This window comes from Choloepus didactylus, chromosome X, assembly GCF_015220235.1.
Source record: "Choloepus didactylus isolate mChoDid1 chromosome X, mChoDid1.pri, whole genome shotgun sequence".
NCBI classification, from domain to species: domain Eukaryota; kingdom Metazoa; phylum Chordata; class Mammalia; order Pilosa; family Megalonychidae; genus Choloepus; species Choloepus didactylus.
The window spans coordinates 160,768,779-160,794,672 of record NC_051334.1 but is presented as its reverse complement, the minus strand read 5'-3'; the positions used below and the strand labels follow the sequence as shown (position 1 = coordinate 160,794,672).

The 25,894-nt window shown below is 38.6% G+C and overlaps 1 protein-coding gene across 2 annotated transcripts in view; it reads left to right on the top strand.

Annotated features, from left to right (window-relative positions):
* The first annotated feature begins 1,266 nt into the window (after positions 1–1,266).
* Positions 1,267–25,894, top strand: part of ENOX2 (ecto-NOX disulfide-thiol exchanger 2) — a 393,140-nt gene continuing 368,512 nt past the window's right edge. The window contains exon 1 of one of the 2 annotated variants that reach the window (XM_037821176.1): positions 1,267–1,438. Coding sequence is in view for 1 of the 2 variants with exons in the window: in XM_037821175.1 (XP_037677103.1) it covers positions 16,026–16,047 (22 nt within the window). In the remaining variant the exon portion in view is untranslated. Of the gene's footprint in view, positions 1,439–15,258; positions 16,048–25,894 lie in introns of those variants that run through there. The other variant, XM_037821175.1, reaches the window with a different exon arrangement.

Sequence of the window (25,894 nt, the reverse complement as noted above, 5' to 3'; positions counted from 1 at the left end):
GAGCCCTAACCAGACCTCTTGAGAGCACTTTGCACACTGTATACTCATCTATCTCCCTTCCTAGGCTGAGCTGCTAGATGGTGGGGACTGTTTTCAGTTTGAAAGCAATAGTGCTTGGCCCAGTGCCTTGCACAAAGGAGTTTGCTGAATAAATGACTATTCAATTCTCTACCTCCTTCACTTCTCTTTTTTAAATCTTAGGCAATTACCTTAGCAAAATGCAATTCATCTCTCTTTTCCTTCATTCCATTTGTAAGTCAAAATGTTTTCCTTATCAGTAAAGTTGTAGTCAACCAGCTGTAACAATCCATTCAGCTATAAGGATTCATCTCTAACAAATAAGTTAAGACTGAAATTAGCCCGAGTAAACAACCATTCCCTCAATCTTTGAATCACACAAAAGTGCTTAGAAATGCCCATTTATTTTTTATTCCCCTTTTAAAAAAACATATTTGTACTCAAAAGACAAATATTTCCTTAATTAAATATGCAAAGTTATGTCTCTGTATATTTCAAGTTGCATTGTCTATTTGTTCTATACTGTTGCATGACACCAATGTATGTGGCCACTGTTGTTGATGGCATTGGGGCTTTATTATAGGTTAAACAGACTTCTGGGCTGGCCTACATTATATTTTTATGCTTGTTTATGACAACGTTTCTAAGGAAAAAATATGATTCCGAATTGGAAACAAAATAAACATTGTTTTCAGAGCCTTTTAAGTGATATGATGCAGGTGGTTCACAGAGACCACTCCTGGACAGTTTCAAAATCCCGTATCTCCCTTCCAGTTAACATTCTAAGCTTATCAGAGTAAAAATAACATTTAAAAACAGTCAATCAAAACTCAGTGAGAATTTCAAACCATGATATCGTGCTTCCCCCAAACTCTTAACAGCGTAGCAAACAATAAAATAAATCTAGAGCCTTCATCTGCTCCCACAAGTACATCCCCATACCCCAAGCACAGTGATTCTGTGAGACAGTGTACTCCAAACTACAATACCCAGAATATCTTCCTCTGGGCCCGAGCGGAAGGGGAAATTGTAGATCTATAGAAAGATGTGTCGTGACTCCATCTCCCACTAGCCCTCTGTCTTCACTTGAGTCTCTCCGCCAATCCCAATATTAGATCCCCCCCCCCCCGGAAGAACAGCCTCCAACGACTTCAAACTACATTTCCCATGAGGTCAAAGGATTGGGCCTGCGGCTTCTCTGGTGGTCAGTAACGAATAGGAGAGGCCGCAGCGGCAACCATGCGAGTGAGAGTCCAGCCTGGGGCCGAGCGTTGGGCCTGAGCTGTTTAGCGCTGGTCGGAGACAGACGGTTTCGCGGTATTGGGCGCTGCAAACGCACTGCGCGCCCAGAAGCTGTCACTCCTGCTTGATTTTCCGCGGCTGTTTAAGGAGTAGCGCTTCGGTAGCCGGGGAGTTGGAGGTCAGAGAGACAGAAATCCCTAGTGGCCGTAGTTGGGGACTGGGGGACTGTGGGACTGAGAGAGTGGGAAGGAGGGTGCTTCCGGGACCTCTGTCCTCAGCGCCTAACTCCGCCCAGCTCCGCCTCTGCCGGGGAGGGGGGTGTTGGGATTGGAACTGTGGGTTTCTTTGGGGGGGGCGGGGGGGTGGGGAACGGGAATTTATAAACTCTCGGCGCCAATTTTCTAGTGACTTAGGAGTGTGTTCTCTTCTCATCTGTGTGCTATCGTTTTCTTCCACTTGCTGCATCTTCCCACCCACTCCCTCCTTGCGCATCTTCACAAGTCTGAAGTTAGGGTTCTCGTCCAGGGTCTTCCCTAAGCTGTGTCTGGAATCTCCTTATTTGTTGGAGGAGTTGGATGATCTGTTTCCCCTCTTCCCTCAGTTTACATTTCAAGTTCGGGTAATACCCCTTCCCAACACGTACACGCTCCTTTCCTCTGGGGGTGTAGGAATTGCCACTCCTGGGGCATAACTTTTTGTCAAATTTTCTCTTTCCACCTCCTTAATGGCGGAATAAAGATCTCCATCTTTCCATTGTCCCCTCTAGCCACCTGCCCCTTTCCCCACTACATCTTTGGAGTGGAAAGGGTTTTCCCTCAATTTCCAGTCCCCCACAAGGGATGGAAAGCATAAAAGGAAAGGAATCTTGGTTTTAAGAAATACGTGTTTAAGGTTCAGTGCTGTGTTCTACTGAAAGTAAAAGGCAGGTTAGACCTATTTTAAACACCAAGCACTTCAGGGATTTCCAGCAAAGACTGATAGCACTCATGTTGACAACCATTTAGGAGGCACACCAACTACAGAATAAAGTAGATTGTGTGAAACAGACTATTAATTATTTTATTACAGATGCGTTCTGGGATGGGAGTTAGTGGAATGGCATAACTGATTGGGGAGGTTGGGGCAAGTGGATTTATGGAAGTTGAAGCTCAAAACAAGAAGTGCTGAAGGCTTGAAACCTTCATCTGTCTTCCAGACCACGGTAGACTTTGTGAAGGAAGGGAACTTCAATTTGGGATCCAAAGGAGTAAAGGTGATTTAAGATTGGGGAAGAGGAGAGAAAAAAAATGCCTTCTGATACTGAGGTAGGAAGTTGAGAAGGACAGATAGAAGAAGGAACACCCACGTGACAGTTCATTTGCCTGACTGGAGTAGAAGGTGTCAGCAGGGATAGATTGGGAAATAAATAGGGTTGAAAAGCTTGGGGTCATAATAACAGGACACTTTGAAGCATCCACATAGTTTGAATATTATTATGTAGCAAATAGAATTAAAGGCAAAACATTAAGATTGGGTGATTTTTTTTCATCCTAGGGGACCCTGATTTGAGATCAATTCTTGGAGAACACAAAGAACAGTGGTGGTATGTTCCAGGTGTGAGTTTCATTTAAGTCCAAGAAGAAATTTGTCCTGCAAATATTTTGTTTGTGGCTATTTTTAGCTACAGTCTATAGTTGTCAATTTTAAAGCCTGGTGACAAAATTTATTTTCTTAAGAAATGGATTTGTTGTCCTTGTGCATCAATTATCTGAATTGTAGTCATTTCACTGGGTGACAATGATGACTATTTATTGAGGCCATATAATGTTCCAGGCACTATCATAAGCACTTTATTACATTGTGTTAAGAGTCTTATGAAGCAGTATTATTATTCCCAATTTTTCAGAAGAGGAAACTAAAACACAGAAGTTAAACAATCTATGTAAAATCACATAGATTGTAAGGGCTTGGTTTGGGATTTGAGTGTACAGATTTCTGACTCCAAAGCCCATGCTCTCTCCACTATGGTTTGCTGGTCCTGGTGTTCACTTTTGTTTTTGACTTTTCAGTTGTAGTAAGGGGAGAAGATTATTGGGAGATATAGTTGATCATCCTGGCAGAAGCCCAGATGATTCATTTTAATGTCTGTGTCAGTATGTGTCTGCTATAAAGTAGCAGCCAAAAGTGAAACTAACTGCTGTTGGAACTGTAGCTAATTGTGTCTTCCAAAACTGTAGTCAGAATGGCTATTTTTGAGTTAGTTGATTCTCTTTATAAAACATGTCATACCGCTAAGCTCTTTGGACCTGGGAAGTACTTTATGTTTTATTTTATTTTAGCTTTTTATTTATATTAAAGTTATTTGCCTTCCTTTTGGGTCACTAGATCTCCTCCATGACTTCTGTCCATTTGATGTATTGGGTATGCAATACCGTACGAGATGTGAGCTCTGCTTGTGTCTAGTTTTGGAGATAGATGCCCATAATTCTGAGGTAATGTAGTGAGTAGTATAACAGATAGGTACCAAGTACTATGGGGGGCTAGGGGAAGGCATGACTAACTCTGAGGGAGAGACAGGGAGAAGGCTTCAATGAGGAGGTAACATGGCAGACAGATCTTGAAGGATAATGAGTTTGCCAGGCATTCCAGATAGAGTAACAGTGTGTGAAAGATATGTGGCTATATAAGAGCAGGGCATGTTCATTCAGTGTTGAGGAATTCAGAAAGTTTGGGGTGCAGATTGTTTGGGAAAAGGGAAGTAGACTGGTAGGAAAAGAGGCTGGAAAGATAGGTTGAGGCTGGTTTGTGAAGAACCTTGACTGCCGTGATAGCAGTGTCAGTGTTTCTCAAAATTTAGGGCATCTGCCAGTGTCAGATTGTGCCCCCACAAACATTTTCAGTGCTGTTAGTTATATATTCTAATGTGCATTATAGAAGAGAAAACTTAATTAGGTCTTCAATTCTTTGGTTGCTTAGGTTATGGTTTAGTTAAAAATAGAAAGTGAACCAGTTTTAAATTGATTTAAAGACAAATATTAAGTAACTGTTCATGTGGCATGTGGATATGGGTAAAAGTCACCAATGTAGCACTCAAATGACCGGAATTTGGGCAATGTTGCTATAGGCAATAGGAAATCACAAAAAATATTTAGAACAGGAGTGCTAGGATCAGCTTTTTACTTTAAGAAGATAATCATGGGGAGGATGCACTGGAAGGGGACACGACCAGTTAGGGAGCCGGTGCTCTATTCCACAGAGAGATGATATGGACCCAAGGTAAGAGAAAAGCAATGTGTGAGAGGAGTGAACAGATTCAGGAGATATTTAGGAGCTAGTATTAGTAGGACTTGGTAGATGTGAATATTATTATTGTATCAGTGTCATCATAATTGTTTTAAAGGTCTGCAGACTTGTCTACTCTCCTTTATATTGTAAGATGACCATAATATGGACAAAACATGCTAAGTGCACATATGCGTTAAGGTAGCAGTGGATGCTATTGTTGCCTTTCAAGAGTAGGTTTGAATTATTCCAAAGCATCCTCACTGCCTTATTGAGTGTCCTTGAGAGCAATAGCACAAATATACAAGGCACTGGTAAGGAATATTACTATGATCTGTGACCTTTAGCCATCTGAGGAACTCCTCCTTCAAGACTCAGCTAAATATCAACACCTCTGTGAGGCTTTTCCGGCAATACCTCCCCCCCACACATGAATACATGCTCACACACACACACACATGAAGTAGTGCTAGGCCCCTGCATTTACCTCTATCCTAACTGTACTTGTGGATGTGTCTGTTTCCTCCACTAGACTATGAGCTCTTTAAGGTCAGGGACCAGATCTCATTCACACCCATTGCATCCAGAACACATACTAGATACCTAATAAATTGTTATTGGATTAAAAGAATGGATCAAAGATAACTGCCTCACAGTGTAACTGGATCTTGGTAACAAAGAGTGCTAAACAACCATGAAAAGATTAGCTGTTTGCTACATTTGCTACTTTTTTCTGAATAAAGCAGTGAATGAAAGTGGCCTGGGATGCATAGCTTCACTAGAGGTATCGTTTTTCATTTTTTCCCACTCTCCCCTGATTTCCTTACTTTTATCTTTCTCATCATTTATCCACCCAGCCACCTGTTCCTTACACCAGCCCATTGCTTTGCTCCTCTTGACAGGATTCACATTGCTCCTGCCCTAATATTCTGTCAAGGAAACACCTCTCCATCTACTAAATACAGTTGGCTCTATCCCTGAAATCATTCTCCGATCACTTTTCTCTCCCTCATAGACACTACCACACTGCTAGTGGGAGTGTAATTTGATAGAGCCCTTCTGGAGAACAATTTGTCAATATGTATCAAAAATCTTAAAATTAAACATAGCTTTCAACCTACCACTTCAAATTCTAGGTTCCATGCTGAAGAAACAACATGAATGTTTAAAAAAAAATATCACCTCCCAGAATGACTTTCTCAGAATTGTTTATATATAAAAAAGTTAACATTTTAAATATTCAACACTAGAAGGTTGAATTAAGTCAATTATGGTACATTTATAGAATAGATTACTAAATAGCCATATAAGCTGATGCTGCCAAAGACTATTTACTGATGTGGAAAGTTGTTTATAATCTGTTAAGAGAAAATTCAGGTTATAAAACTAGGTACAGAATGGCAGATCCTAATTTAACCCCCTCCCCCCCGTATTTGTGTGCACATACATAGGAAAAATCCTGTATTGTTAAACACACAAAAAATGCTATCTGGTAGGATTACATATGACTTCTATTTTTTTTTTAACTCTATGCTTTTAAAAAAAAATTCTAATATCCTACAATGGTACATTTGTTAATAAAACAAAAAGTTGTTTAAAAATGTTTCCCTGCCCATAAACCTCATTGTCATTGACTTAGTTTGGGGGACAACCCCCTCCCCTGCCAACACACACATCACTTCTAGCCTGGATTACTGCTGCCTCCATTCCAATACATTCCCCACAAATGCTGACGGAATGATTTTTCTAAATCACAAATCTGAAGCTATCCAGCCTCTATATAAAATAGTTCAAAGGCTGTCCATTGTCCCCAGGATAAAATCCAAACTTCTTAGAATGGCTTTGAAAATAAACTCCCTGCTTTTCTCTCCAGCACCACTTTTTCATCCTACAGTTTACTTTTTCTTGGGGTCTTAGGCCAGTGTCTGGCACATAATAGGTGTTTAGTTAATGTTAGTCCAATGTCGATGTGGATTGTATGGGTTACCTATGTGTTCTAGGCAGTCTACTAGTGTTGTTTCATGTAATCCTCAGAGCAAAGCCTATTTAGATACATACAATAACTATCCCTATGTTACAGATGAGGAAAACTATTTAAAATAAATAAAAGTTGGAAGAAAAATAATCATAATAAAGAATATTTCTTAAAGAAAAAATCAAAAACCCCTGCTTTAATGCAGCTGTCTTCTTTTCCTGCAGTCCCTGCCAGTATTTGTCAATCTCATACAGACTTTGTACATTGCCTTGGGCAAGTTATATGTGACCACAGTATAACAAGAATAGCCCCACGCTGACATTATCTCACTACATCACAGTTCACATTGTGCTTATGTACAGAAATCTTTCCTTTGTGTAAATAACACTTCATGCAGGAGAGACAGAATAGCGCCAATTGCGATTGCTCCGACTTTTCTTTTTGTTTTGAAATTCTGTGTCCTTTGGGATGGGGATGTCAGCAGAGAGCTATGGGGAACTGTGACAGAAACAATGTATAAGAAACAATGTGTCTCATGGGAGCCAATGTCATTGGTTAATTTATTTACTTTTTTAAATGTCATGTAGATACATTTTTTAGCAATCTGTCCCCAGGGAAGACCTTGGTTGAATTCAGCTGTTAATCCTATTTACAGAATGCAGCCCATGTGTGCATTTATATTCTTGCATCATTAAGTGATCTTAGACATATGTGGTGGATTACCATAATTACATACAATCAGGTGAATGTGGGATATCAGATTTTCTCTACAAATATGTATCAGTGTTCATATTGCCATTCAGGATCCTCCAACGTGGGCTTCCCTTCATTTTCCTTACATATAATACCCATTTTGCAAAAAGGATGATTTTGAAGGACAGAAGTCCTAAGGATGAATTGTTTGAATAAAATGATATTAGTTTGTAAGGAATTGCTACTTATAAATACTCCAGGAAAAAAATTATAGTTTTCCTGATCCATGATCAAATAAGTTTCATTCAGTGAATTATTGTGGTCTCACTATGCAGAAGTCACTCTATTAGAAGGGAGAGGAAGAGGGAGAGGGACCACATGTGCACACAAGAGCAAATGAAAGAAAGAGATTTTAACAAGCAGCCCCATCATATAAATGAAAATTTACTCAGCTGAAAATTGGGATAGTGCCAGTAGGGATTTATTGTTTTTTTCCATCTCTTTCCTTTGTGGGATATATAGACAAAAATGGGCTACCAGATAGCTGATAAGCAAATGATCTACTTCTCTGTTTACAAACAGTTTGAAAGAAGGAACAGCGACTTTCTATGGGGCCAGCCCTGCACAAGCCTGCTGGTGATGTAGTGAGAGTTATGATTGTGTCAGCTTTTCCAGGGTTTCTGTCTCTGCTGCGGAGATTTGGCAGGCACCTCAGACAAATTTTGTTTCTTAAATCTTCCTCAAGCTAGGCTTGGCTCTTAGATTTATATGTACAAAAAAGCAAAGTATTTACCAGTTTGACATTTTTGAGGATCAAAATAGACTCAGTTAAAAAAAAAGTCAGCATACACCTCAGCTTAGTCTACAGAAAGGACTGATTGCTTTTGCTATTTGTTTAAAATAGGCCAAACATTTACTTTTCAGAAGGGGCCACTAATGATACGTCTAAAGATTTATTCCAGTCCTCAGTGTTGCTTCTTCTTTGTCTTTCCTACAAAGTGTGAAGTTTTACTAAAGTCTTAATTTTCTCTTTTTGGTTACTACTAATACATAGTATAAAACAATGTATGATGGGAAACATGGTGAAATATATTAACAGGATAAGAGGAAAAAGACAGTTTTTATTAGCTCAGCCTCCCCCCTTTAAAATTGGCTGTTTTTTGATGGTCCCTTACCCATAAAGTATTGTTCCTTGGCATAATAAGATTGGAGAACTTTCCTTGTCTACCCATTAGAGCCAAATGCATCTGTAGGCAAACCAAAAATGAAAGTTTGGCTATAATTCAGAAGAGTTGAAATACCATGTGGAGAATATTACATGAACAACTTTGCTTCAGTGGTGAACTGTGAAAGATAACGATGGGGAAATCAATGGTAAGGGTCCTTCTTATCCACTCCAGCTGCTCTTCTTTTTAGCCAGCAACAACTGCCATTAAGTCCCCATATGTCCTCCTACCATTTCTTCTTCAGTCAGATCCTCAAACACACTTCACTAGGATTACTTTGGTCACATAATCTAATTTTCATATTTCAAGAGATGCCGAGTTTGAATTCAAGGGGCACTTGATGTTCACATTCTTTCATTCAGTAGACATTCGAGCACACATGCAGGACCAAACCCTGTGCTGGGAATACCATGATGAATTAGATGAGAGTCCCTGCCTGCCCTTAAGGAGCTCACAGTCCAGGGGGGAGGGAGATGCTCAAATCAATAATTACATCACAGTGGGAAGAGTTCTGTAAAAGAGGTATGTACAAGGTGTCCTGGGAACATGGTGGAGGAAATTACTGCTGGGGACAGGTGGTGGTAGTTACAGACCAGAGTCTTAAATGTGGTGAATCATAAAGAATGAGTGGGCTTTGCATAGAATCTAGGTGGACAAGGAGGTAGTGGGCAAGGATTCCAGGCAGAGGGACCTTCAACACATGCAAGGGCAGCCACATCTGTAAAAATGGATAGTTCAGAAAAAGATAATATATTGTGTGTGTGAACCACTGGGAGTATGGGAGAGGGCTAGGATAAGAATCTGGAAAGATGTCCTGGGGCCAGTTTGTTAAGGAAGTCTGCTTCCTAAGGAGCTTGGACTGTAGCCCTAGGTAGGGGCAGGTCAGTAGGGGGTTTTAAATGGGGAAGGAACATGGTTGGATTGGAGGATGGGCTTTATGGGGAAAACACTGGAGACAAGGAAGTCCACCCTTTAATTTGGCAGTCTTTGAGAGGTTTTACTCTAATCATACAGTAATGCCATGTCTGTTTAGGGTTTCTTTCAGTATCCAAAATCACTTTGAACAATGGTTTCCTTCTATACCCAGATATGCCTTCCTTCACATATTGCTTAACTGAATATTCATTCTTCCCACCTCAGTGATCCCAGCAATAATTGGGATTTGATTATCATGAAGGAAATCAGAGTTTCAAAGCACAGTAGCTTAGTTTCAAAAACATTATTGTGAAGCTTATTTATTGCTTACTGAGTCAGCAGGATCGAGGTTAGTGCTGGGCAACTTCCCTTAGGGGGCTGTGGGAGGGAAAGGATACAGGCTGAAGAAATGTCAGGAAGCGGCTGTTTGGAGAATGGCCAGCATCTAGAGTGTTGGAAATCTCGAAAGACCACATCTAGGTATGGGAAGTAGATATTAGGGCCAGAAGTATATGAGTATAAAATAAATGTGCCTAAACTGTACTATCTAGCCAACCAGTTTTAGATCACGTTCTTTCCCTGACTCAGATACTGTGAGTGGCTTCCCATTATCCACAGGATGGAATCCAGACTCTTTAGCCTGCATTTAGTATTCTCTGCAATCTGGCTCCAACCTACCTTTCCAATTTTCATACTTCTCTCCTACAGAACTTCTCTGCTCCAGCCAGTTAACCTTTCAGACACGGCTTTGGCATTCCCTTACCTATACTTTGAGTCATCTTGGGGCAGAGACCATGTTTTTTCCTCTCTGTGAATGCCCCACAGGGCCTAGCATAATGCCTTGCACATACTAAGCGCTCAAGATATATCTATTGTTTTTCTCCCCATCCTTTCCAATTTCCTTACTACTATTGACCTAGATCCCTTCTTTACTAAAAATGGCAACTAAGACCGTAGGCAAAAGGGTTCAATGTTCAACAATCACTTAACTTTATATTTTGAAATAATTTAAATATTGCATAAGAACTCAAATATACCTTTCACTTAGATTTACCAATTTTTAACATTTTTCCCTATTTGCTTTATGCTTCTCTCTATAAATGATTATTTTGTTCTGAAACATTTGGGAGTAGGTTAAATAAGCCATACCCTTTACCCTCTTTCTTTTTCCCAACCTTTTATTATGAAACTTTTCAAATATACAGAAAAGTTGAAAGAATTATATAGTGAGCACCCATATACCTACTATCTAGCTTCTATAATTAATATTTTATTGTGTTTTCTTTTTCACATATCTAACTGTGTATCTTTCTATGCATTTCAGATTAAGTTGCAGACAGTAGTACAAGTCTTTCCAAATTGTTCAGCATGCATATCATTGACTGGATGAACAAACTATGTTGTGCTCTGAAATCTACCAAATTGTCAAACTATAACTGCATCTAATGTATTGCCAAAACTCTGGTCTACCTGTAAGTCTTGGATCTGTTTGGACAGGGAACACATGTTTCCTTGATTAATCTTTGGATTGCCTCTCCATTTCACCTACTGTTGTGCCAGGCCCACATTCCATAAACACTGCTTGATGCTGATGAGCAGGGACAGAGCTAGAACTAGGGGAAGAATCAGAAGGAAACTAGAATAAACTGAAGAAGGGGGTGAAGGGGCGTGTATGAGAAGAGAGCCACAGATGAATGGGAGAGAGAGAAGCCAGGGCTTGACCAATTGGGTGAAGAGGATTGCAATAGTCTACATGGTATTTCCAGCACTACTTCTAACTGCTACTTCCCAGCCCTCTCTTTAGAATGCTAGGTTCCAGAAAACTAGGGACCATTGTTGCTTAGCAGAGCACGTGACATGTCTCCTGCTACTGCTTAGGCAACACCAATTAGTATATTCATGAGGCCTCATGTTGTTTCATAAATATGCTGATCTACCTTAAAATGCGGCTTAGTTTTGGAGGTGCTGGTGGGCCACTGAAAATCTCTTTCAAACTGTATCTATACTACAGGCCAAGGAGCAGTTGAGTTCACTGAATCCTGGTTTCCTTTTTCTTTATAACCTTTCCTTTCCTGATCCATTGATTATGAGTACAAGTAAAGCTGTAATCTGCATTAAATAATTATTTCGTTCCAAGTGCTGTCTAGCTGCTATAACATCACTGAAGCTTTCCAACAACCCAATGAGTAGGTGCTAGTTCTTTCCACATTTGCCAGATAAGAAAATTGGGACTCAGAGCGGTCAAGTATGTTGTCCACATAGCCAGGATTCAAGAAATTCATGTCTGTCTGACTGAAGAGCCCGGTGGTCTTAACCACTATACCACACTGTCATATGAAATTTAAAAAATATGTATAGATAACCCAGTATAAGTACAAGAAAGTTTACTTTCAGTACATTGACTCAGCAGGTGATTTATTCACTATGCAAGTCCAGTTAAAGCATTGAATTAAGAATGAAGTATGCCTTTAATCATTAGAATGTTGGTATAGTGGTAGGTTCAGGTTGCTTGGGTTCAAATCCCAGTATCATCCCTCACTAGTTGAGTAACTTTATGCAAGTCCCTTAATATCAGTACACCTCAGTTTCCTCACCTATAAAATGAGGATAATAATACCTACCTTGTAACTGTGTTGTGAAGACTAATTTAAAAAATTATTTAAGGTATCATGCCACCTCTGTCATGCAGTAGGTTTTCAGCATATTCTAGATCACGTTCATTCTTTCTTTCTTCCTTTTTGGGACTGGATGACCCACTTGTAGCTTCCATTTAAGGAAAACAAACTGCTTCTGAAACATTTTTTTGAAGAGGAACATTCTAAAAAAGAGTGTCAGGTTGATTATTCCTGAGGCTGAGCAAGGACAGTTGCCAAGTTGTAGGTGAAGCATATTTCAAAGTAAGCATGAAGCCTTAGGAGAGTAGGAGTGGTCCATCTTTCTGCTTCCTGGATATTGTGACCAAATTGTGACATTGTCTATTCCATAGTTAGAGCAAATTTCACAATTGTCATAGCGTATTAGACCTGGGACATTAGCATTCCAAGCCCAGTCATTTCAAGGCAACCAAGCTGAGACCAAAAGAGTAGAAGTCACTTGACCAAGGGCAAACAGTGAAAAAAATATCAGGAGCATCCAGTTCTCCTGATTCCTCATACAGTGATCATTCTATGCTTCCTTTGTGAACTCTCAAGCTGGTGGAACCAAGCCTTGGTGTGTGCTCTTTGTAGGAGCTTGAACTGATTGGACTCAGGGTTTGGTGCAAGTTTGAGTTATTCAGAAAACATGAAGCTTTGTTCTGGTTAAAATCCACTCAATAAATTGTTGCTTTCAAACTGTTATTTCTATTTTGTTTGGGATTTAGCATATTAGTGTTGTTTCTCCCAGTTTAGGTTCATGATTTGCTTCAAGTTCTTGGTTCTTTGAACTCTTCCTCTGGGATTTTTGTTTTTGAAAAAAAAAAAAAATACTCAGAATCCAAGATGGTGAACGATGGGAATTCATTTGAAAAGATTAGTCAGGCTTGGTGATGACTGCTGAGAAAGAGCTTAGGTGGTTTAGGGACCATTAGTGATTACCTTCTGGACTTTGAAATAAGGATAATGGAAACATTGCAATGGGTTTTGGTGTGTGTGTTTGTTTATATCAGTATATTCTGATGTGTTCACTTCTGTTCTTGCTAATCTGAGTTGAAACTGCTGCCTCCCACCTCTTTGCCTTTTGGGACACTGTCAGTCACATTCTTGATCTGACCCTTATTTTGTGTCTGTAGTTAAAGAAGCTAACCAAAAAATCTGTTTTGCTGGTCTTTTCCTTTTCGTTTGAATGAACATTCTGAGGAACTGGGAGGATATGAATTTCAGGCTGAAGTTTGTTGAGGAGTTCAGTTGTAATGGCCAGAGGCATGATTCTGAAAAACAACTTTTGTTCCAATGTAGTTTGTAAAGTGCCAAGCAAGCCTCCTTTGCTGAACCTACAATTGGGCTGACACCTTTCTTATTGGCCAAACATGTCCAATGTAAGGCTGTGGTGGAGGGGTGCAGTGATGAGGACTCTGGAGAACTGTATCCCACTGGCCTGGCTTTCTGCATCCACAGCTGCCAATACCTTTTTCCAGGTGTTGACTGTTTACCTACGTAGCTAGAAGGTTAGGATTGCAGCTGAGGTGGTGAAAGGCCATTCTCAATATCTAAAAGGGCAAGCACTTTCTAGGAGGTGAGATTTTGGATGATTCTAGCAAGTGTGCTTCTGATTAAAAAGACAGCTCTCACTTTAGAGTCATTCCTTCTCTTCTCCTGTCCTTGCTCCTCTCCTGTCCTCCCCTTCCCTTCCCTTCCCTCTGCTCTCCCCTTTTTAATGACTTACTTGCTGTTAGCTTCCAGTTACCTAATTCTTTGTGATTCATATTATCCATTTTCTCCATTGATTTAATATGGATTTTGGATATATATTTTGCTGGCATTTGCAATTGTGGCAATGACATTAAAGGGGCAATTGGAAAAAGTTTTCATTCATCTCACAGGAAGCAGGCTGGGTACTTGTTTGAGGACACAGATGGCATTATGGGCAGGGACCAATAGGAGCTGACATCTAATGTATTTCTGCTATAGCCCCTACCTTTCTTTTTGCTGCTTCAGATTTGGCCTGTGTAGATGGACACACACTTGGGTAACCACTTTACAGATGGAAATCAGGACATGTGGGATTTGGCTGAACCAAAGTTCCCCAAACATTGCCTGGATCATTCAGTCCCCCATGTGTGGCCACCCCAGGACTTCATGTGCTAAAATTATGTCCCAGCTTAAGCCAGCTGGTCACTGTATATATAGTATCAAGGCAGTTTAGAGCCCCATAATTCATGACTTTGGATTTTTTTGCCTTGTAGAGTTACATTTAGCTAATCAACCCAAATCCTTCCCTACACACAGGGCAGTGAGGATGTAGAAGATTAAGAGAAATATTTGACATTGGCTCATTGTCCAGTAAATTTGCATTCTAATCTAGATGGGACATAATACCAGACTAGAAAGAAAAATAGATCAACTTCCCAGAAAGGAAAGAAAGAATTAGAAGGTTTCAGTCTCTTTAATAAATAATCTATTATATATCCAAATTAAAAAATTTTTTCTTTTCAAAAAAATTCCCCGTGTGGAATTTTAAGAGTAAACAGTGTTTCTTTCTAATTTTAAAATTTGAGGAATTGGAGAATGTTTCATGAAATTATATTGGTCTTTTCTTTTTATTTTCCTTATGAGATAGAGGCGCCTCACTTCAGTCATTTAGGCAAGATTTGTTCTAGGGTATAAGAATTATAATCCCATTAACCATATAGCCCTTTACAGTTTACAGAAGGGCTTTAACAGCCATACTCTCATTAGCTCTTCACAGCAGTACTGTGGGGCAGTCAGAGTAGGTATTATTATTTCCAATTTATAAATTAGGGAACCTAGGCTTAGTTAACTTCAGAGAAGTTAAGTGACTGGTACAGAGTCACACAGCTAGTAAGTTGTAGAACTTGAACCTGAACCCAGGTTTCCTGATAACCCAGCCCCAGTACTCCTTCAATTGCATCATATATTTCTCTCCTAAAAAGCTTTCTCCTTTTTGCTCATATACATGATTAATTTTGAAATCGGCCTGAAAAAAAAATGCACTTTAGTTTAGCATATGAGTAAACTGAAGCACTTACAGGTAAAGCATTTTCTTTAAAGTCACCTATCAAGTGAATCCTGCACAGAGCTTTTAGCTTTTCACCTTGACTTTAACTGAACTATTCTTAGGTAGACAGTTTTTTTTCAGTGTTAAATATATGCATAAAAGTTGTGTGATCTACTGATTATAGGTGTGAAAGCTGCACCTGGGGAATGGAACTAGGGATGAAAAGTTGGCTTAAAATAATTAACTTCTTGCCTTTTTGTTAAGAGATGTCATGTTCAATAGAATTTAATTTTTTTATACTTCCTTTGCTTCCAGTCTTTTAAATACAATTCTTTAGGGAGAATTAGCAAATATTCATTCTGAACGTTGATTTCTCAGGAACAGAGTAGCTGGGAGGAAAGAGAAAGCAGAGGGGTGACTTTCCATGCCCCATGAAAGAGTGAGCATACATTATTTTGTTTGGGGCTGTGAGCTAAGGTTTCTTCTAAGGCATGTGAATTGTAAAGTTCTGATTTGTCAACTGCATGCTGTTTCTTTAGGCACTGATGTATGAAATCCCTCACGAATTCTCCGATGAGCATACTGCTAATTGCTTCTCCACCTGCTCTCCAACCTCCTCCACCCCACCCCCTCCACTCCCAATTCAGCCTGTAAGTGTCCGTCATTGGAGATGGATGGTGACACATGCAGTAATAGCAATTCATAAAAGCCAGTTCCAGCCCTTGTCTTTAAACCTCCTGGATTTTCCACTGCCTGCTTTTGTGTAAGTGAAGTGGATGGAAGTGCTACTGGCATCAGAATCCACCTCCCTATGCTCCGTTGCAAGAGCTCAGTTGTTCGGCTGAAGCTGAGCTGAACAGAAGCATTGGATCTGAGCTGAATTGTGGCTGTTTTTTCTTCCCCACCCCCTGGATGGAGGGGTGGGTTAGGGGTAGTGTGTAGTGGGATTTGGGGTGCTTTGGCTTTTCTTTTTGTAGGGAGAAGAGGGTAAGAATAACTCACAGGATACAACGTAAAACAGTTCTCTGAAGAGTGACACAATGTTCCTGGTACAATATACAGGTATAGTATGTTTATTTTATCTAAAATTGCCCTTTTGTTTCAAAGTGCATTTCTCTTATTTTTCCTCCAATTCTACTGTACTGCAGGACAAATAAGGTTCCAATGAGCTGAACAAAATAGCTGCATAAAACATGCTTGCCCCTAGCTATAATGTTTTTAGCATATTGCTGTGTAAAATCTGGGTTTTCTGTTACATTGGTAGTCCGGATCCCTTAATCGTGCACGCTTCTCTGCTGTATTCTTTTATTGAATTTCTTAAGTCTTATGTCTGCAACTGGTAGCATGTGATATAGCCTAGGGTGTTTGCACAGAAGACACAGTGCTTTGGAATCAAAAAGCAAATTTTAAATACTTAGTATGTTGTGTGTCTCGTGAGTTTATTAACTCCTGTATTTGTTAACTGATTGTTTAGATTTTGGATACAGTCTAGAGTAAGGAAGCTTCAAATAGGAAACACTCCCAAACACATCTGTTTGGTAAATTTATTTTTATTTCATTATTGAACTCAGGTTAATGAGCATTATGTATTATTGTTGTTTATTTATTCTCCTGGTAGAAAAAAATGCTGGAAACAGCTAGCTTTATACTATCTGTATTTTAAAGTATCATTGGATCAGAAGTGTTCCTTGAGTATTCTCTTCAGCTTTCAAACATACTGGTCCATAATAACAAAGAACTTGAAGACTGATGAGGTATTGGTGAATGTTGTTTGAAAGGCTTCTTATATAAAAGTTATGAAGGCAGAAAGGACCCTTTCAGATGAAAAACCCTGATAAAGTTTCACTTTCTTTCTGAACAGAACAGAAGCTTAGTTCCTACAACCACATGTTTTGATAAGTTTGAATATCATTTATGGTCAAAGATTTTCATCTCCATTCTTGCTTTATGGTCCTTAAAATATTGTACCCCATGCTTAAGTACTGAAAGATCATGTTCTGTTTTGATGTGTGGTTTGACAGTTGATTTCACTCCTCATTAATTGGACAGCATGCAGATGATGTGGAGAAGTGAGTGAGTGATAATAATTCAAGGTTACGCTGAAGAGTGTACAGTGAACCTTAGTGCCTGGACCAACAGCTGCTGAATTGAATTGTCTGCAATTAAATCAACAGCAGGTTTGTGTAGACTTGCTGCAGCCTGTTTATTTGAATTTATAGCTTCAGTTTCTTCTTTGGGGATCAGTTGATTTGTTTCGCTAAGTGTTGGAGAATTGTTGCTTGCTGGATGTTTTCTCCATACTCCAATGCATGCTTGACTCCAGAAGAGCCATCTCTGTATATTTTAATGTGAAAGGTTGTTGAGGTTTTTTCTTCTGGTTAAAACCGGAGAATGTCTCTTCCTCCTCTATAAAAATAAATAAATACATTCTCATGGAAAGTAATGCTTTGTTCAATAAATGGAGGTTTTTCATAGGCCCGTGTTGCTGGTTTATATTTCTGGCAGTGAAAAATTTTGGACTTTGTTATTCTACTGGTATTACTTTATCTGGGAATAACTTTTCTATGTTGTAATATAAATGTTTATGTTTAAAAAATTAATAGCATTATCTCCTTACTATCTCTCAATTTCAGAGTGACCTAATGAAAAATGTAAAATCCAACTAGGTAGCTTTGATGACTGAATTTTTTTTGAATGCTAGTAGTGAATATGTGATTAATTCCTTCCTGGTTTTACTCTATTGGAAAACAACTTAAATTTTTTTTTTCTTTATTAGGGAAGTTGTGGGTTTATAGAACAATCATGCAAAAAATACAGGATTCCCATATACTGCTCTATTATTAACACCTTGCATTGGTGTGGAACATTTGTTACAATTGATGATAGCACATTTTTATAATTGTATTATTAACTATAGCCCATAGTTTAACTTGGTGTTCACTGTATAGTGTAGTTCCATGGATTAAATTTTTTTTTATTCTGCTACCATATATACAATCTAACATTTCCCCTTTTAATCACATTAATGTATATGTATATACACACACATATATATTTATGTGTGTATATATATATATTTCAGTGCTGTTAACTACTTTCACAGTGTTGTGCTACCATTGCCACCATCCATTAACAAGATATTTCCATTGTTCCAAATAGGAACCCCGTGCACTTTAAACCTTAATTTCCCATTCCCTATCACTACCCCGTCCCCTGGAAGCTTATATTCTATATTCTGACTCTATAGAAAATAACTTTTAATTGCAGTTGGTTGTTGGCTTTGGTAGATGTGATGTTAAATATTTGCACAGTGATTCAATATAAACTTTCTCAGTTCATCCTCATAACAACCTTGTGTGAGGTCAGTGGCATTATGATCTGCATTTCATAGGTAAGAAAACTGAGATTTAGAAGTTAACTGGCCCAAAGTCTCACATCTAATAAGTGGTAGAGCCTGAATACATAGATTAGATTATCTGACTCAAGAATCTGTGCTCCCCCCATCCCCCCATCTCCACCACATACCAAACTGCTTCTCAGCTGATGGGTCCAGGGTAAATTTTACTGACTCACTCATTTACTAAAGCATGTATTCTTTGATAGGACTCTAAAAATGTTTTCAAAACTATTTTAACTCAACATTTATTTTAATATGTGTGGGCTTTACGGATTAATTTTGCACACATGAGAAATAGTGGTATTTTAATTTATACATCAAAATGAATAAAAGTAGAGCCTTATGACGTTATTGAGAGGTAAAATGTCATCTAATCTGAAAGGTTAATGTGGAATATTTTCCTGTTAAAACAATGCAGTTCATTTTTAATATTCTGTTCTACAGATTATAAGATTAGTTTCATAAAAGGATATGTATTTTTAAATATACTGGCCATGAATGTAAAGTGCTATATGTTTTTAAAATTAGGATATTTTATACAGATAAAAAGAAAAACTATATAGTTTTGGGTTATACAACCAACTCAGTTTCACATCTTTCTTTCAGTTTATCTGTAAATATAAAGTACCTCAGCTTTCCTATATTTTAAAATTCCCAAATGGCTTCTCAATTTTAAATTCATTAAAGTGAAAAAAGACATACTTTCTGTCCCACTGAAGAAGGGACTACTATCTAAAGTTGCATTATCACTTCAGCAGATGAACCCATACACTTGAGTAGCTCATAGTAGTTCTCCAGTAAAACTTACTTTAAATTCTCTTCAGGAAACATATTCTTGGAAGAGTCATTCTTATATTTGAATTTATTGGAGACTACTCCTTATACTGGTGAAGTAAGGATGATTCTTCAGCAATTGACAATGATATTTGAGAGTATTGTCAAGTAAATGAGCTGGAGATAGGGTGACCATTGTTGTGTCCTGTTTATGAAACTTTGAGAAAAATGATAATGGATAGATTGTCTCAGATACAATGTATTTAGAATTTGTGCTTAGCTAAGATGCTATCTTTATACTTTAGCATATCTTAAAGTAAAGCTCTCCTTCTGTTCTTTTCTTCTAGCAAAAAGAAAGGGGGGGGGGTGACATAAAGCCCTGTTGCTGTTTGCTAATGCTGCTGGGATGCAAAGTACCAGAAATGGATTGGCTTTTATACAGGGGGTTTATTTGGTTACACAGTTACAGTCTTAAGGCCATAAAGTGTCCAAGGTAATGCATCAACATTCGGGTACCTTCACTGGAGGATAGCCAATGGTGTCCAGAAAACCTCTGTTAGCTGGGAAGGCACGTGGCTGGCATCTGCTCCAAGTTCTGGTTTCAAAATGGCTTTCTCCCAGGACATTCCTCTCTAGACTTCAGCTCCTCAAAAATGTCACTCTTTGTTGCTCTTGGGGCATCCAATCAGAGTTATCACCTACAGTTGGGCAGGTCACATCTCCATGGAAACACTCAAAGAATTACAATCTAATCAACACCAATACGTCTGCCCACACAAGATTACATCAAAGATAATGGCATTTTGGGGGGCGCAATACATTCAAACTGGCACAAGCCCCTTCACCATTTTTAAAAAACTTAAATGGAAATTGTCATTTAAAATTACTGGAGGGGTCTTAGGAGAATGGATTGGGGCTTGAGGAAGGAGAACTGGGCAGACAAGGCATGTGATTGAAAGCTCTTATTAAACTTCATTTAAGTGGCAAATTTCCTGTGCAGTTGGAAGCCCTGGTCAACACTTCTCACTTTATTCCATTCCTGGGAACAAGCACTCTGAATATAAGTGAGAAACGAGTTTATTTGGATTTTTTAAGAAAATGACATTTTGTGATTGGTGAAAGAAATAGTCTGTTATCTGCAAAATAATCATTTTTGTACTGTGTTTGAAGCCAGGAGAAATTAAAGAAGGAGGAGATTTCTAGGTTCTGGTAGTTCAAGGAGCTGAAGTTGGGTTGTCTGATGGATTTTTCCCTTCAGTATGCCTCTGAGTATGTTTTAGGGGAATGAAGGGCAGGTCTTGTAGATGTAGGTATAAGGTTTAGTATACTGCTAGTGATGTGCTAGAGCCAATTTGCAATGGCTTACTTAGGGGTGAATATACTATGTATATTCATAAATTTATAAATATACTCATATCTGCCTTTTTCTGGAAAGGACTTACGATAATCTCTATGAAAAACAGCTGAGGCATGCTGTTTATTAGGACAGTATACTGCAGATGCCCCTTGGACTGCTAAACTATACTGATTAGCATCCCTTAAATATAGCACTGATGCCTTCAAGGGTTAAGGAACATAACGCAGTTGAGTGTGTGCCCCTCCCCACCCACACATAACACCCAATTGTTGCTGGAGCCCAGTTGACACTAGAGGTGAGCTCTGGTGTAAGCTCGTTTTTCTTGACTCAAGAAGGAATTCAGGGACAAGAGGAATAGTAGCAAGCTGCAAAGTTTTATTTGAAAAGGCCAGCATACGTGGGGAATGGCAGAGGTTGGTAGGAAGGAATACACACTTGAGAGGTCAGCACAGGCGTGCCCAAGAGAGAGAACGCACCTGGGTGAGCTATGTCCAGGTTTTATATGTTAGCCTGTTGCTATGCTTCAGGCTAGAGTTGGGGGTGGAAATTCCCATTCTCTCCCCACCCTGGCTTAACCCCTCCTTTTCCCTCCACCTAGCTATCTCAGCTGATTCTGAAAAATAGGGTTTGGTTCTCCTTTTGCTCAACCCCTCCTTTCTCCCTCTACCTGTCTATCTCAGCTGGTTCTCGGAAGTAGGGTTTGGTCCTCCTTTTGCTCGGCCCCTCTTTCTTGCTCTCCATCTGACTATCTATGGCTTGATGCTGACTCTCCATTTGAACTGACCGACACCCCTGGCCTGCCCAGAGTGCCCTATTCTAGCCTGCCTCACAATAATAAGACTATTTGAAATGTATTGAGTGCTTACTATGTGCCAGGCCCTGTTGTAAATACCTTATATGTATTAATTCATCAATTGTCACAGCACTCCTATGAGGTAGGTAGTATTATTATTTCCATTTTAGGGTTAAAGAAACTGAGACACAGTTTAAAAAACCTACCTACCAGGTCACATCATAAGTACACACCAGAATTGGGATTTGATAACAGGAAGTGTGTCTCTAGAGTCCTTGCTTTTAACTACCATGTAATATGTTGTATGTCTTTAAGGACACCGCAGTGAGGAAGCTCTTTGCCCGCTTTGCCGATCAGAGCAGGTATCCCATTGTGTGTGCCTTCAGAAGACAGTATAGAGCTGTTTGCTCAGCGGACTGCTGAAAAATTTTACTTTCTTTCTGATGCTGATCACTGGTATTCTTCTCTACTGCCAGAGTCATGGTGGAGCATTGCATTCCCAGCAGCTTCTAAACACTGCTACCATTCACATTCTTTCTTCAGATTATCAGCTTTCTTTTATGTCTTTGATATTCTGTTGCTTCTCTTTCTTTTCTCAGACTTTTTGCAAGAAGAAACATTGCCAACTAGAGTGCAATTTTTCTTCCATGCAGCCAAATGACTAATCATAGCACATCTTCCCTCTATCTGCTCTCTCCCCATTCCAATCTGTTTTACACCTAGCTGTTAGAGTGTTTTTCCTAAATGCAGATTTTATCATATCATTCCTCTCCTCAAAACTTTCTAAAGGACCTTGGGATTTTTCCAAACAGGTTTTCAGAGCCATCCATTTTCTTGTCTTAGCCACCAGAATGCCTTTACACTCCTATCTCCCAGTACATGACTCTCTCTATACCCATTCACCAACCACTCAAGACCATTCCTGGTCACCAAGTACATCCAAAATTTCAAGCTGTGGTGCCTTTCCTCATGCTGTTCTTTCATTTTAATTGCCACTTTTCTACATCTTCAACAACCCTAGAGATACCCAACATTTAAGGTTCAGCTCAAATGACACCTGCTATTGTATTATAATAGCTTGTGATTTGTCTTCCCTCAGTAGACTGTGAGTTCCTTGAAGTCATAAGCCATATTTTATTCATCTCTTAGCCTTTAGCCTATAGCACTCATATTCAATATTCAGGTCTTCAGCAGCTGCACCACCAAAGAGATTTTTCTCCTGCCTTGCAAGCTCAAGTTCAGAGCTGTTCTCAGAGCCTAAGTGTTATAGAAATCAAATGTCCAATAGCTTCTACTCTGCATAGATATTCTGGAATATTCTGTTCAAAAGATTTATTGTGTTAATAGTGCAACTCTCTCCTTGATTTTTTTTTTTTTTTATCTGTACTCATCCTTAGATATACTATACCTTGGAAACTCCTTTTGCTTTTGTGGGAATTTTTGCAGTTTTGGAGAGAGACAAGGGCCTGCCTATGTATACAATTAATTCTTATATATATATACAAACAAATAAAGCAGATCCCCTATCTTTGATGGTCTCCGAAACTACAGACAGAATTTGTAAACTAATCCTTAAATTTTTAATATATAATCACAATGTGTCTCAAAATGTAGTTTAGGGACTACTTGTGTCATCATTAACTAGGACAGTTTAAAATGCACATTCCTGGACCCCCATCCCATATCTGCTGAATCACTCTCTGAGAGTTGGGCCCATGAATCTGCATTTAACCAGCTCCCTAGATGATCCTTATGTACAAATGACTTTTGAAAATCATTATCGAAAGTCAACAATAAAATGTTAAATCCTTATCTATGCTCTTCATGGATGGATGGAAATAGAAAGTAGTAACATTGTGGGAAAACTATCATTAAAATGATTTGAATGTTTTTCTCTAACAGGGAAAGTCTTGGTCTTCAGGTATCTAGCCTGGTTCTATCCAATAGAACTTTCTGTAATGATGAAATGTTGTATATCATCACTGTCCACTATAGTAGTCACTGGCCACATGTGTCTGTTGAACATTGAAATGTGGCTACAACTGAGGAATGGAAATTTTAAATTTATTTGTTTAATTAAATTTACATTTAAATAACCTCATGTGGCTAGTGGATTCACTTTTGGGAAGTGCAGCTCTAGAAAACTTTGCTGTCCTGAAGGAGTAATTTTCTTAGGGGTCTAGATGGCCACAGTGATCATTGTATTGACAGGAAATCCAACAAGAACATTGTTTCCTTTGACATATAAGGCATTGTATTTACTATTTTAGATGGTTTGAATTTTAAAAATGGCCTAAAGTGAGTTATCCTCAGAAATGATTTAATGAATTATGATCTCAATTAAATTTAAATGAGATCTACACTCTGTGTTTCTTATCAGTATTATTTTTCTCAGCATATTGGCTTGCTATTGAGAGCCAGTTGTTAAGCCTTGATTTCTAAGCTGTGCATAAGAAAGTTGAATTAATCAGAAGAAAGACTCCTAGCTCCAATGTTTAGGTCTTGGGCACTTTTATACATTTTAGCTCTCATAGACCCTTTATTCTCTTTTGGATTGATCAGTCCTTTAGCCACTAATGACTCACTACTTTTCAGCTTCCATTTCTTCTTCTGACAAATATTCCCCGATCCAGTAATGTACCTCTTTCAGGATGATCTAATTATTTAGAATAGCATTAATAGTTTTGCAGGATTTGAATCAGAAACGGACTGTAGTGTGTACATAGACATAAAGCTAAACACTATTTTATTATTGTGTGGAGTTCATCATGGGTATTAATTGTACTTGGTAGCTTTTAAAAAACCAATATCAGAATCTAATATTATTTTTAAAAACACACATAAGTAGAGTAATGTATTTGAAGATTAATATTTGTGGAAACTAGATGGTAAATAATGTTGCCTGCTTGACCTGCACTCTTTTGCGAGATCCCAGTTCTTTGTACACTTTTTAGTTGTTAAATTTTTTAAAAGATCCTGAAATTTCCTTCTCTCCCTTCACATAGCCCACTTTCTTTGGCTTTGCTCTCTATTTTCAATGGTGAACAGACCACCACCCCCTTTTGTACCATTCAAACTCACTATCAGAATTCATTGTTCTATCCAGCCTCACTGAACTGCTTAAAGAAGTTCAAAACAGGGAGTTCTAAAGTTGTACTCAGGGCTGCCCTGGAGCACTCTGCAAATAGATTCTTTTATTTTGAGGACTAAAGAGATAGTACTGCAGTAAGAGAGTTTTAAGAAATGGGTACAGACAAAAGCCATTTGGATCTAAAGGAAACTTTTAACCCCTTGCCTTGCCTCTCCTTTTCTCCAAGCTGCATCTATGCATTTCAGTGACAGTTTTACTTTGTTTAGGTAGCCAGGCATTTCTACTTTCAATAAAAACATTTACTATGATCAGGAACCTTCATAATTCAATCCAGTATGGAGAAGATGTAAAATATGTTTTAAAGGTATATTATAAGACAGGACAATGTTAGGATCTTTACATAAGTTATCTCATTTAATCCTCATTATCATTCTTAATAAATGCTAGTTGTTGTTCTTTCCTTACCCAAGGCTATGTATATACATATATATACACACACACACTACTACCTTGTCTACAGGTACTGTCTCCAGACTCTCATGTCTTGTATTCCTGTTGCTTTTTACTTAGATGTGTAATTGTCAATGGTTATCTTTTCTCTCTCTCCCTCTCTCTCTCTCTCTCTCTCTCTCTCTCTGTGTGTGTGTGTGAAAGAGAAAGAAAGGGAGAGAACAATTTCTCAGCACTAGGGTGTTTCCTCACAAAAATCCCAGATCAGTGTAAAGTAGAAGAATTTAAAGAAAATATTCCCTGAAATTATCTACTGAATAGGAATTGGGATGTGTCCAGTAATATCTAAGAGACTGTAAATAAAGTCTTCTTTAATTCTTTGTACATTCTACTCTTTGCCACTCCCATTCCCTAACCTAGGCTGCTAACTCTTGCTGCCAAACTGGTTGGCATTTACCTAAATCCTGTCCTTTGGTTTAGAAGTGGGGCAGGAACTGCAAGTAAATTACAGTTCTTATACACCCTGCTGAGTCATAGGGATTTTACCCAGCTTATTCAGTGGCGGTTGTACAATATGGAATCAACTCAATTTCTGATAAGGACTTTGATGAGCATAAAATAATTGTGGCAATTCATATTTCATAAAAATGACAATAATCTGCAAGTAAGTTAGACTTTTCTGGAAAAAATTTTTGGGTGGCATATTACATTTTACCTTGGTTATAAATATCATACAAATAGATTATCATCAAAAATAAATTTGATTCTTGCCTTTGTATGTCTGTAGATGACAGGGGATAGTAAACTATAATAAGAGTGTGTAACATGATATGACTTTTAAAAAGCCAATGTGGTTTTGAGTAACTGACATGGATATGGACAAATAACTTCTTAATGCCAAGTAGTGACAATCCCTTTTTAATTGGTAAGACTGTGTCTAAGTTTCCATTCTCTGAGATTGTGATACTTGAAATGGAAAAGAACAATTGAAAGGCCTAAGGGATCTGGGGAGAGTGGTCTGTGAGGGTGGAATACAAAAGAAATACA